The 13,055-nt window shown below is 34.1% G+C and overlaps 1 protein-coding gene across 1 annotated transcript; it reads left to right on the forward strand.

The window, feature by feature from the left end:
- The first annotated feature begins 3,061 nt into the window (after positions 1 to 3,061).
- LOC132545497 (probable cytochrome P450 49a1) lies at positions 3,062 to 12,360 on the forward strand. The gene is made up of 10 exons (XM_060209178.1): positions 3,062 to 3,084; positions 5,786 to 5,949; positions 6,570 to 6,792; positions 7,033 to 7,211; positions 7,333 to 7,528; positions 8,722 to 8,884; positions 9,403 to 9,569; positions 10,132 to 10,213; positions 11,114 to 11,314; positions 12,238 to 12,360. Exons 1-10 carry the CDS (start codon positions 3,062 to 3,064, stop codon positions 12,358 to 12,360), a joined length of 1,521 nt encoding a protein of 506 aa, XP_060065161.1.
- Positions 12,361 to 13,055: the final 695 nt, after the last annotated feature.

Here is a 13,055-nt window from a genome sequence, read left to right on the forward strand (position 1 = left end):
AGGCACATGTCATCCGCCTGAGTAGGTATATTTACTTTTAAGTCAAGAATTACAGCTCCTTTACCACATACTTCAATTTCATTTAATAATTCATTAATGAAAATTAAATACATTTTTGCGGACAAAGACCCCCCTTGTAAGATTGATTGTTTGTATGTTTGATTCTCAATTTGTACAACCAGGAAGTCAATCTAATGGCGCAATTATAAAGTAATGTAAAACGATAGTAGGAACAATCCTTCAAGAAAGCATTACATACTGTCAGCTATTTCTCTAAATTGAGGCATTTTACAAATAAACATCATACGATTTCAATAAGACATATGTATTGCATGTTATTTTTTTTAACTTCCAGTCTTGTCGAGCATTACTGGGTATTCCCTGGTATAAAACTGTACATGCTACACACATTATGGCTAACGTTTCTTCACTTGTATCAAAACGAAAGTGAGTATCATTATGACCAGTGCGTAATGTAATTGTTTTTATCTAGACATGTGAAAAGTGCTTGATAAATAACTCGTTTCTTATTCTAAGTAAATGAAGTCATACCTACCTAGTTCTGTACTCCGGGATACCTGATTCCGCGAATTCGATCACGTGGTCACGTCCTGCGTCAAGTGAATTTGAATTGAGGGCGATATTTTTAGAAACAATTTGTATTTTGTGAGCCAGATATTACTAAATAGTGACATGTTGGAAGTATGTGTTCATAAATATGGTTTATCGTTCGTCAATAGTTCCATTTCTTGTCTCACCGGATACAGCCGTAGGTGTTTAGCAAGTTTTTGATAAAAAATCTATTATAGCAGAAAGTAAATATGCTAGAATTTATAGTTGAATTAAAGTGTGCTACGAACCTATGATACAAGTTCGGTCGCCGTCATGTATGTAACAAATTGATCGGGTACATATCATCGATAAAATACACGTTTCTTAATTTTTGTACTCATTCTACCCAAGTGGTTTTGAGTGTCATTTCGTAGTTTAGGGTTTATGTAAACTCTCCACTTCATAAAGTTTCACCACACTGCTGATTTGCAGCTCTCTAATATATCTGTATTACGGGCTCCAAAACAATAGCAACTGACCAACAATGATACAACCACTTCGTATGAAAGTTGGAGAGATGTCCCCTTGTAAATTTCCTCTGTTCCTCTATTTTTAAATTTGGTTGGCATATCATTATAATCCAACGAGAGGCCTGAAGATTTGTTGAAGCATGAGATTTCATGAACATTTGGTGCTCTTTTGGATGAGCTTTGGTGTATTGTGGATACCAAAGCAATGCGTATTAGTTATAATTTCTAGAAGGCTATCAGTGGTACTACATCATGTATATTTGAGCCAGTTGTTCTCATACTTCACTTGAGCTTGACTGGAAAACTCATCAGGTTAAGATGCAAGGTGCCTCCTTTATATGAGTTTATATAGCTCCAATGAATTTTTGCATAGTATTCTAGGAGGAAGGATAATATGTCTGAAACTGGTCATGCCTGGTCTTGATAAAAAGCAAATATGGTGGTGTAATCTTTTGAATAGGATCTTTATGAAATATATAATCTCTCTCTCTCTCTCTCTCTCTCTCTCTCTCTCTCTCTCTCTCTCTCTCTCTCTCTCTCTCTCTCTCTCTATATATATATATATATATATATATATATATATATATCTTGGAGAGTAGAAAGAAAACTACGACAGGCAAACCAGTCTTGTTGTTATTTTAATGAGGGAATAAAAACCTAAACGCACAATCTGTAATTGCGCTCGAAAAAGTTTTCTGATGTTTTATTTATGATTGATTTCACGTATTCTTATAGAAACGACTTGCGGTAGGCTAAATATGTCCCGATTTCCACCCACTTTGGCGATTCGTTTGTATTTTCCAAGTTGGGTGGAAAACAATTGGGGAAGACTTGAAACTTGAATATCTGTTCTTTAAAAGTTCAAACTAACATATCCCTATTAAAATTACTAACAACAGAGATTTTTGTGTGAACCTATAGTAAGGTATAAACTTAATAAAAAGGAAGGCCGAAGTAACTCCACTCGCTATCTTCATGACGAAGAAAATTAGAAGCTTAATATATCGTACATGTTACCGGTAAAAACCTTCGATCTATTATTATTAATGTCAATAACAACGCCTAATCATTTTACATTTTTTTGATACATGGTAGAGATATTTATTTTTAAGTAAGTGCTCTTGATCAAGTTTTCCCTTCGTTCAGATATTGATATTTGGTTCCACTTTATTTATGTTGAGTTAATGTGCGAGATGTTTAGCATCTAGTGCGGATGTCAGGTTGTATAAGTTTTGTAGCTGAATGTTATGGGATATTATCGTAAGCATGATCATAAAGTTTGAAGTGCTGTATCGCCAAATATAAATGTTAGTGATAAAGATTGAAATGTGATGTACAATTAATTTAGCATTAAAGAACTCTTTTAGATATTGCTGCAGCTGCGGAATAAATCCTGTATCTTTGTATTATTTTGGTTTCTTTCTAATTTTAACCGAAATTTTCGAAACACCATTGGCTGATAATTTGCCAGGAATTTCATCTGCCAGACGACTAAAAGTTTTTGTTAAATAATTAATATCAAGTAATATCGGAAGTCATCTCTACCTCACACTAGTTTGAAAATACTAAATTCCTGTATATATTCTCAGCTAGACATTCGCATATTTTATCATGTAACCGATATTTTGATATGATTGCAAGCTGTGCATACCTAAATATAGCTGTCAACGTTTATTTAAATAAGCACTCCAAAGATCGTAAGTAGACTGGATGGGATGATAAGGCCGGTCTTAAATTGTTGTATTCAGTGACAATATAGGATAAACAGATGAAAATATAAGGCACCAGCCGTTATCTCTGTGTACTCTGGGTGTCAGGGGTTGACTGTTGACCACTTTAGCGTTATCTGAGTTCTTCCTTTATTTGAGTGTAGCCACTGTCGCTTATCTTCATTTACCATATTTTATCAGTTGGTCCTCTCGTTTTGTGAGCTTTGGAGGTTTGAAATATATTTTCATCATAACTACAACCTCACCGAGATGTTGAAACGTTTATTACGAAGGTAAGATTATTAGTGAATTATTATTTAGTGCATAGATTATTTTAAGGTTTGTTTCAATTTGCAATATGGAGATGGATGAAAGATTTGAGATCATGATGTTGGATGTTTCACAGTGTCTTTAACTTATTTCAACTAATTTTTTCACTATTTAATATTTTATAACAAATTAAATGTTAATCAGAAACGTATTTAAATCACTTTAAAATCTGTGAATTTTAATTATTTTCTTACTACATGAACACAGTTAAATATTTCACATGCATAACCATGGATTATGTAAGCACGCCATGATAAAACATTTTGTGCTGTGTCATGCTACTTAAGATATTTTAGAAGTACATGCTTCCTAAGATATGTTCGAAGTACCTGATTCTTTACATATTATAAAAATACATGATTATGATCCCGGATTCAATATCAAAAGATTGTACACAACTTAATAGGATCTTTCAATACAAATTTACAATTGAAATTAAAATGGAGACAAGTGAAACTACATCACACAGCTTGTTTAGTTATTTTAAGACTCATCATGGAAATCTTGTTTAAATAGATATTTATAATACTTCTGCTTTTTTCGTGATATATATATTCTTTTATTCAATTTTCAATATTCAATTTGATAATGTTTTAGATATTCATTGCATTATATCATTTATATTTTATATCTATAAAACACAATAAAATATTTTTAGCCTCTAGTTTTGGCAGATACCTTTATCGAACCAGTACCATCTGGTGTATGACTTTGCGTCTTTAGTGTTATGGACATTTTAGAGCTGCAGGGTTATAATCTGGGGTGGTAGTGGTGACATGAGGACTTAGTCAGTCTTATAATATAATCAACTTATATTAACAATATCTTCTATTGGTCTGCTGTAAAGTAATCCAAGTGTTGTTATTATATAGTTGTTAAATGTTGATATTGAAAAAATCATACTGATTATAAATGTGTATCTATTTACCTGAATAAACATATATTAGTGTGCATTTTTAGCACCCGTCTTTCCTATCTATGAATATTTACTGGAAAAAGTACCGCTTAATATTCCACGTGCTAATATCTTAATGACTGAATTAAAATTTTATTATTGTTTGAAATGTATGTATCCCTAAGGGAAGGCCTTGCATAGATAGAGCCTCTTGCCCATTTTCTGCTATATCATCTAATCAAAATATTTTGAAGTGAATAAAAAATGTTCCGAATGAGTGACCAAAGTGAAACGACAAGACACCAAACCTTGGAAAAAAGGCCTGAAAGCGTGAAGATAAAACGACGTCTTTGTTACTTTGCTGTGGCGTCTTTTCGTCTTTTTTGTTTTTGCGAGTTTTCGTCTTTTCGCTTTGTTATCTTTTAGTAATAAGGGCTCAGCTCCTTCTATGTAGGTAAACACATATGCATTGTAGATGCCCCTATTGGAATAATGTTCACTATGAAAAATTATTGCAATGGTGAAAAAAAATTACTTCAATTGTGGTCGCAGATTCAATTCAATCATGGCTACTATTGTAATAATGTCAGCTGTATTGAAATATTATTTCAATTGTGAACGCTGCATGCGATATCGTTGTATTGGTGCAACTATTGTTGTAGTCGTATTTCAATTGAATCTGCGACCACTATTGCAATAATGTTTTTCACTATTGAAATAATATTTCAATTTTGAACATTATTTCAATAGAGGTTTCTTCAATGCATATTCTTCATAAGGTACCTGATATATTTTGGTTTCATATTTGATTAGCATTGCTCTATAAATAGATACTAATTTGACTTAAAAAAAACATTAGACTTTTTTCAGTGTTATTTCATACTTCATTACATGTATGCATTGTAATTTTAATTACAAGTGTTTACGTGACAAGTAGTTAGAAAGACATTTAAAAATACCAAATGGAACTTCCTTTATGTTTCATAAGTATATGAATCTTAATCGAATTCAGTATCAATATCTTTTTCATGGTTTTATTTTTTTGGTTTGCGATAATGTGGTTTATACAGAATATATCCATTCGCATTCTTCTAAAATTATCAGATGTACATTTACTGAGTTGATGGGCTAATGGGCACCTCCCCATCTAGTTTTAGAAATTTATTTCGATCACTTTGGATTTTCTCAGTCGCCTCCTTGGCTTAAGATTCGGGCCCTTAGCATCCCTGACCAGTCCTTGTAGAACGAAACAGCTGTATGATACAGTTTAATTGTTTGGCTCTACTGTATCTAACTCTTTGTATCAAAAGGTGCTCTTCACTCATGCATCCTTTGTATGATTTTCATAGACGCTTCTTATGGTTGCTTATTTAGCTAGTATAGTAATCGACGACGATGGTGAGTTTCTTATTCTGTTGCTTTTTAAGGCGTATTTTGGGGGGGAAATGCGTTCGTCATTCACATCTCATTTATAATATGGTCCTGGTGGTTACCATATTGTTTACCTTGTTCTCATTTGGGAAGCGTACAATATTTACTAAGACAGACAAAATTTCCTGGCGGGTTTCGCCGATAAAGCGTTAGACGCGTTCCTTCTGGAACACCCGGAATGATTCTCCTTGAATTTTCCTGGGAGTTTCCATGTAAAACATTCTTCTGGTCATATTCTGTGATAGTGTTTTTATAAAATGAATAATTTCCCACCACAATTAAGAAAGTACTATTAAATGTGCTATGAAGATTAAGCCTATAAAACTTACTTGTTGAAGACGTATGGTGAATACATGCGTAGTTGGCAACTGGCAACGGAGTAATATGACCAGTGCTGACCCCACTGATGCCAACATTGCCAGAAGTTTCCAAGACATCCCTGGACCATCCGGAATCTATCAGTGGCCATTCATTGGTCTCCGGCTGCAGCTGAAACCATTCAGTAAGTGTTTCAGTGTATCTGGCTCTTAGAATAAGTGATGGGTCAAGATATTCAGGGTACGGAAAGAATGCAAGAGAGTATGAAAACAGAGCCAACATGTTTTATCGGAAGACATATTTTCCCTATCCTCCGGATCAGCATATACCTAATTTGGAAATTTCCCTCTTCTCGTATTCTTTAACAGTTCCCAATATTGGAGAAGTTCAATTTAACTGGATACTTCATCGTGATACACCTTTCTGTGTGAAATCACTTTAGGATCGCTGTAATACCAAGTTTGTTCTAACCTAGCATGCGCACACTGTGTTATATAAAGGTTCGAGGAGTTACACAAGTGCAAGGCGAGCATGGAAGTTCTAACGGTTTTCAATACTGACGTCATTTAAATTGGGGTATAAGGTTTAGCGATCATTTGAAGCATACGGGATGAAAATTTACCAATGTAGAAAATATTCAATAATGTAATTTATCTAGATATATTTTTGATAATTCTTGAACAAGTTGGTGTCCTCTATATACACATTTTGGTAATAAAATATCATTCAAGGCAAATCATTTGATTGTATTATTTGTTTGTGATCGGTAACATAGGAAGATAATATGACATGCTTTATCTGAAGCCGAGTTTAAAATCACTCGCCTCGATCAACTGATGATGGACTACAAACGGCGTTATGGTCCTATCTGTAAAGCACGCATGGGCAAACGGTGGATGGTGTTCCTGTTTGAGCCTTCAGTTATTGAGAAAGCCTTCCGTACGGAAGGACGCTATCCACAGCGACCGTCTATAATGATTCTGGAACATTTCTACAAGGGTCAAGCATGTCCGTCAATATCTATTTTGTAAGTAAAACCTCGCACAATCTAAGTCATTATTCCTATGATAATATTTATATTTATTTGTATCATTGTTCTTTGTTGGAAATAAAAAAAGACTAGGAACATGTTTTTACAAACATTATGTTACCTTAACTAATGTTCTTGACCAATAAAGGTGCACTTAGTTCAATACAAGCAGTGGTGCGAAAGGCATATATTTTCGTATCAAAAAGATATTATGAGCGTATAAATGATCCTTTACAGACAAGGGAAAGAATGGTTTGAAATGAGACGACCACCTCAAATGACATTAAAAAAGCCGAAGAACCTCTCAAAGTTTATACCCCAATTGAGTGAGGTTGCTGATGACTTTGTGGAGAAATTCAGAAACAACCATATAATGGAGGATCTACCGTTGCCTTGCCTAGACTTTACCACAGAAGGTATTGTGATTAAAATTATAAACATTGTATAGAGAAACACCCTTCCGAGTTCTTGATACCAACATTCTTCGTTCCATCTGCACCATTCTTCTTGTGAAATCACTGGTGTCATTATTAACAGGGGCAGGTACATTATGTTTTGGTCTGCGACTCGGCTGCCTGAATAAGACAAGTGGAAACGACGCGACCACCATATTGAAACATGTGCGAGGTGTTTTTGGCGCCATTGGAGAATCGATGTACTCACTGCCTTGGTTCTTGTTGTATGAAACATCCTCCTACAGACAATTTGTGGAACACATCGCTTTCTTGAGAAGGTGGGTCAGCACTGTTGATGAATTCAACAAGGCAGAGGAACGGTGATCAAGTGCAAATAAAAACTCTTGCTAGATATAGGAGATTTATTTTCGTTTGGCATTTGTCCTCTTTGGCTTCCATACATGTGATGCGAATTCATCAGCATTTACTTAAGTATAATCTCTCTCGGGGGTTCAGAGCTTTATCAAAGCTCAAAGATTACAAAGAATTATTTGCGTTATAGCAGGACTTATGACTTGCTCATTTACAAAATCAAGAAAATGAATGCATTTGAGATGTTTCGTAGATTTGTTGTTCGATTTCATATCTGAATATCTAATACGAAAATGTCCAGCATGTTTTATATTTATGTTTTAAGATGAAAAAAATCAGCACGTTTTTCTCTTTATAATTAAAAATAAAAATATTCAGCATACTTATATATCTAAAGACGAAAACATTCAGCATGTTTTGTATCCCTATACCCAAAGACGAAACATTCAGCATGTTTTGTATCCCTATACCCATAGACGAAAACATTCAGCATGTTTTGTATCCCTATACCCATAGACGAAACATTCAGCATGTTTTGTATCCCTATACCCATAGACGAAAACATTCAGCATGTTTTGTATCCCTATACCCATAGACGAAAACATTCAGCATGTTTTGTATCCCTATACCCATAGACGAAACATTCAGCATGTTTTGTATCCCTATACCCAAAGACGAAAACATTCAGCATGTTTTGTATCCCTATACCCATAGACGAAAATATTAAGCATGTTTTATATCCCTATACCCATAGACGAAAATATTAAGCATGTTTTATATCCCTATACCCATAGACGAAAATATTTAGCATGTTTTGTATCCCTATACCCAAAGACGAAAATATTTAGCATGTTTTGTATCCCTATACCCATAGACGAAAATATTAAGCATGTGTTATATCCCTATACCCATAGACGAAAATATTTAGCATGTTTTATATCCCTATACCCATAGACGAAAATATTTAGCATGTTTTGTATCCCTATACCCATAGACGAAAATATTTAGCATGTTTTATATCCCTATACCCAAAGACGAAAATATTTAGCATGTTTTGTATCCCTATACCCAATGACGAAAACATTCAGCATGTTTTGTATCCCTATACCCTAAGACGAAAATATTTACATGTTTTATATCTAAAAATGAAAATATTCAGAATGGCCGATGGACATTTGCAAAGGGCGAAACATGAACTGAACAACAGAACGACTGGTGATGAAAAGGCTAACCTAATGTTGGATATGATAAACACTCCAGGTATGACTTCAGAAATGATCTCCAACAACCTGGTGGACCTTTTTATAGCTGGATTGGATTCGGTAGGTAGAAATATATCCTGATTAACAGCTTAAACAGCTTGAACGAGTTTATAGCATAATTTGTGTAATTACTGAATGATCTGTTTACGTTTCAATTTTGGTTTCATGTGCAGTGCTTAAAATTTTAGTAAAACCGAAAGAATGCAAATGATGCTGAAAAAATCTTATCCTAAATCCTATTTAAATCATTGCGAATTTCCAATCATAACTTCTTTACAATATCACTTGAAGTACATGTGCATGACCAGATCGTTCAGGGACAGTTCAATATTTCCTAATTGTGATTAAATTATTTGTGTCCCTTGGCCAAATATATTCAAACAAATCAACGTCCTACCTGAATGTTACCTTTGGATAACTTGATTTCAACATTATAATAAATGCAATTATTGTATTACTGCTCAATATAAATGCAATAGATTTTTTTTGGATTTTACAGGCTATATATGGAACAAAATTTCACAAATAATTTCAGACTGTGATATGACACTACGTATGAAATTCATTTCTACTTGTAGACGGCCATGGCGATTACTTTTCTCTTTTATCAACTGGCACGGAATCCAGACAAACAAGAAAAGCTGTTCGAGGAGATCCGAGATCACATCCCTCCGTCTGGCCCTATCAGTGAGGATGCATTGTTACACCTTCCATACCTTAAGGCCTGTCTTAAGGAGTCATTCAGGTAAGTAAATGGTCGCCCCTGAACATGCATTGTTGTCATCTGAACATCTGAACTGAAGTTAACTGCTAATCGTTGGTATTTTAGTAATCAATAAATATAAAAACACTTTTTCTATTTACTGGGACCCAAACAGTAATATATTTTTCCTTACTGTTGACTTTGTTATCTCTGGACGACAGAATACAGTTTATATCGTCTATAATTTGTTCAGTCGGTTCACTTATCTGTCTTGTTTATTTGAAATATGATACCAATCAGCTGTCTTCATAACGGATTTAGAGAGTTCACATAGTCTCTGAAATTACTTGCATTGGTAATGATGTGTGAAAGATTTGTATACATATCATTGTTCTAATTTATCATAATTTTTATGGTATCATGACTTTTATCAATATCAACTCTTTCAACCACTCTAAAATCATTAGTTTATTTGGAGTGATTAAACACGCCGCGATAAAGCAAATTTTGATTCTTTTATATATCATGACGTTTCTTATTACATGTAGGCGCCTCACCTAACTATATATAACCTTTGAAGAGTCTATCTTTCTTCATGTTACAGGCTAGTGTTTCCTGTATCAATCGGAAGTTCAAGGGTACTACAAAAAGATATCCAATTACTAGGATACCATATTCCCAAGGGAGTAAGCATGCCACGTTTTAATTCTTTTAATTATTGGTACTGTGTCCGACTTATAAGAATAAGGAAATCTATGGCATAATGGGGCCAGTACATATTCCCATCTGTCTTTTGATGATTTTTTTTGTCACTTTGAAAATTTCTCAGTAACCTTCTAGGCTGTTAGCATCACTGACTAGTCCTACAAGGACGAAACATTCGTATGATGCATTATTTGGCTGTACTATATTAAAGTACTATTAATTTTGTAGTTTGTACAATCTTGTTAATCATGCACTAGAATTTATTTCTTTTATTTATTAACAAATCATTACTTACTGTCGTCGATGGAGCAGAAAACGCTTACTCTTCCGGAAACCTGGTCCTATTCTCCTTGTACTTTTTCAGGAGTCTTTGTGTAAATCTTTCGTTTGCTCATATATTGTCCTAGTTTTATTTGATTTGAGTTTGAACTATGATAATGTTGACTGTTGTTTTTTTTAACGGGTAAGGTTTAGATAATGAATAGACATATGTCATCTGTTTGGGTTACGCGGATGATACATCATATATGCTCCGACTTGATAGATATTCGCATTTTACTCTGTTAATGTTTCCTTTTTTATAATTGGTGTTATATACGGGTCAATTATCAACAAAAACATACTCATCAACACGGTGATTGAAATTGATTTATATTTTATGTAACTAGGGACTTAACCATCCGGTTATATGTATATGTGAATTCTAACAAGATTCGAGTAAAACAGCAAAATGATTTGCTGAAATTATGTTTTCGTATACATAGATCATACATTACGGAACAAAAACATTTTTTCAATCATCAATGGCGAAGCTTGCCTGTATTTTTCCACATTGTATAGAGTGTGTAAGAGTGCTAATGTAACACGTACCTTTATTTTAGTGCGTTATCGCCGGAGGTAACAGTGTAATAGGGAGGGACAAGGAATACTTTAACGACCCGGAAATGTTTTTACCTGAGCGCTGGCTGCGTTCGGGACCAACGCATATACACGCTTTTGCACAACTGCCGTTCGGATTTGGTCCTCGGGACTGTATTGGTAAACGCTTCGCAGAAATTGAAGTTTACATATGCGTATCAAAGGTATCATCTTTTTTTCCAATCACAATACAATATATACAATGTCATGATTATAACAAGCGAGACGAAAAATTTAAGACTCGCACTCCAGGTCCAACAACGCATGAGCAACAAACGTTACAGATGAACATTTTACCCGTGTTTGATGTTGTATCATTTCAGGTTATAAAACTTTTCAACTCGATATAATTTATTTCTATATAATTCTGCAAAAACGAACATTTACCAAATTCATCTCCTTACAAAATATAGGAATTTCTTTGTGACTTTTCTTTAGTAAACAAGAAATCAGCAAATTAAGAGGATTATGTTTTTCTTAACAGAAAATTCCATCTTTTAAAGACGTCATAAATCTTAATAGATGATAAAGATCTGGAACCGGTTTCAAGGTTTCTTCCTTAAAAAAAGTGAAATCCTAAATTTCATAGAAAATCAGCGTACGTAAAGCTTTTTCTATGAAAGTTGAGATTACCTTAATCTAAGGGAATTTCGTGAAGCTGGGGCCAGGACACTTATATCTGTTTTCTAATATCATTTGGCGTCTGTAACTTGTGAAGATGTGCTTTTTCATGACATCATTGATAGTACACAAGTAAAAGAGCTAAGAAGTAATACATTTACTTTTGACACTATTTATATATAACAAATTATTCTACAATCTATTCTATTTTGAACTATTCGTGAAAAGAATTACAGTCAAAACAACTCTTTCATACGTTGTTCTTCTTTTGACAAATTGCAGCTTCGTTATCCTGTATTTATTGTGTCGTTACTTGTCAATCCGAGTTGACTAATCTATATAAATTCACCCCGAAAAATGACCGGATACAGAATTTCTGTTTGAAAATCTAAAGTCTCTATATACCACCACATAATCCGACAAATTTAAGCAGAAAAGAAATGAAATTACTGATTCTGTTTTGTAGATTGTGAGAAACTACAAAATCATCCTACCGAAGGACGTCACTGAGGTACCATATATATATCAGATGTTTGCGATCCCAGAGAAACCTTTCTCACTGCATCTCCTGCCCCGATCGACAGGATGAGGAGACACAATGTGTGGTGAAGTAAAGAATAAACACACATCGAATATATTGCTTCGTTAATCTCAACAGTGGCAAATGTATGTAGTGTATCGATATGTTATCACTACCTAGACGGAATCACACTTACCAAGAAAGAGTTTCGGCTTGACCCGTTTAAAGGGAATTTGTATATTTCATCAATCATATGTATGTACCCATATCCAGAATTTTCTTGTCTTCTATCGTTTGCTTTTAATCGTCAGATAATTAACAATATGCTCTGATTGTGTCACTAGCAGTATGGGCTTCTGTTCAAAGTCATGTCATTGTTAAATAAAAAGGTCACAAAGTGTATATAATCATGATTTTATCCAGCTGACTAAGCATATCTGTAGATTATACATACAAAATACAAAATACTAAGAAACAAAAAGCAAATAGAGTTGTTTCTTCCCTCTACGAGGAAGATTATATGTTATAATAATGTGGAAGATACACGGAGAATGTTTCAAGATCAAATATTGTCAGAGTTGTCTCCCCTGAAATGTTATTCACAATATTGACAACTTGATTAATCTATAGCGGATGGAGTGGTTCCCTTACCATCGGTACACTATACCTATAACTACGATGCTAAAGAATAACGTATCACAATTACATGATATAACGTTTTGCTCCGATGCCACTCCATCACAACATACGATACCACCATTGCT

Source organism: Ylistrum balloti, unplaced genomic scaffold (assembly GCF_031769215.1).
Source record: "Ylistrum balloti isolate Yb309-2 unplaced genomic scaffold, AGI_CSIRO_Ybal_v1 Utg369850, whole genome shotgun sequence".
Classification (NCBI taxonomy): Eukaryota; Metazoa; Mollusca; class Bivalvia; order Pectinida; family Pectinidae; genus Ylistrum; species Ylistrum balloti.

Excerpts from the sequence above, each read along its gene's own strand:
- LOC132545497 (XM_060209178.1), top strand. The coding sequence starts at position 3,062 with ATGTTGAAACGTTTATTACGAAG. Across the intron at positions 5,950-6,569 it reads GCTGCAGCTGAAACCATTCA|CCGAGTTTAAAATCACTCGC; the intron begins GTAAGTGTTTCA and ends CTTTATCTGAAG. Across the intron at positions 7,212-7,332 it reads CCTAGACTTTACCACAGAAG|GGGCAGGTACATTATGTTTT; the intron begins GTATTGTGATTA and ends CATTATTAACAG.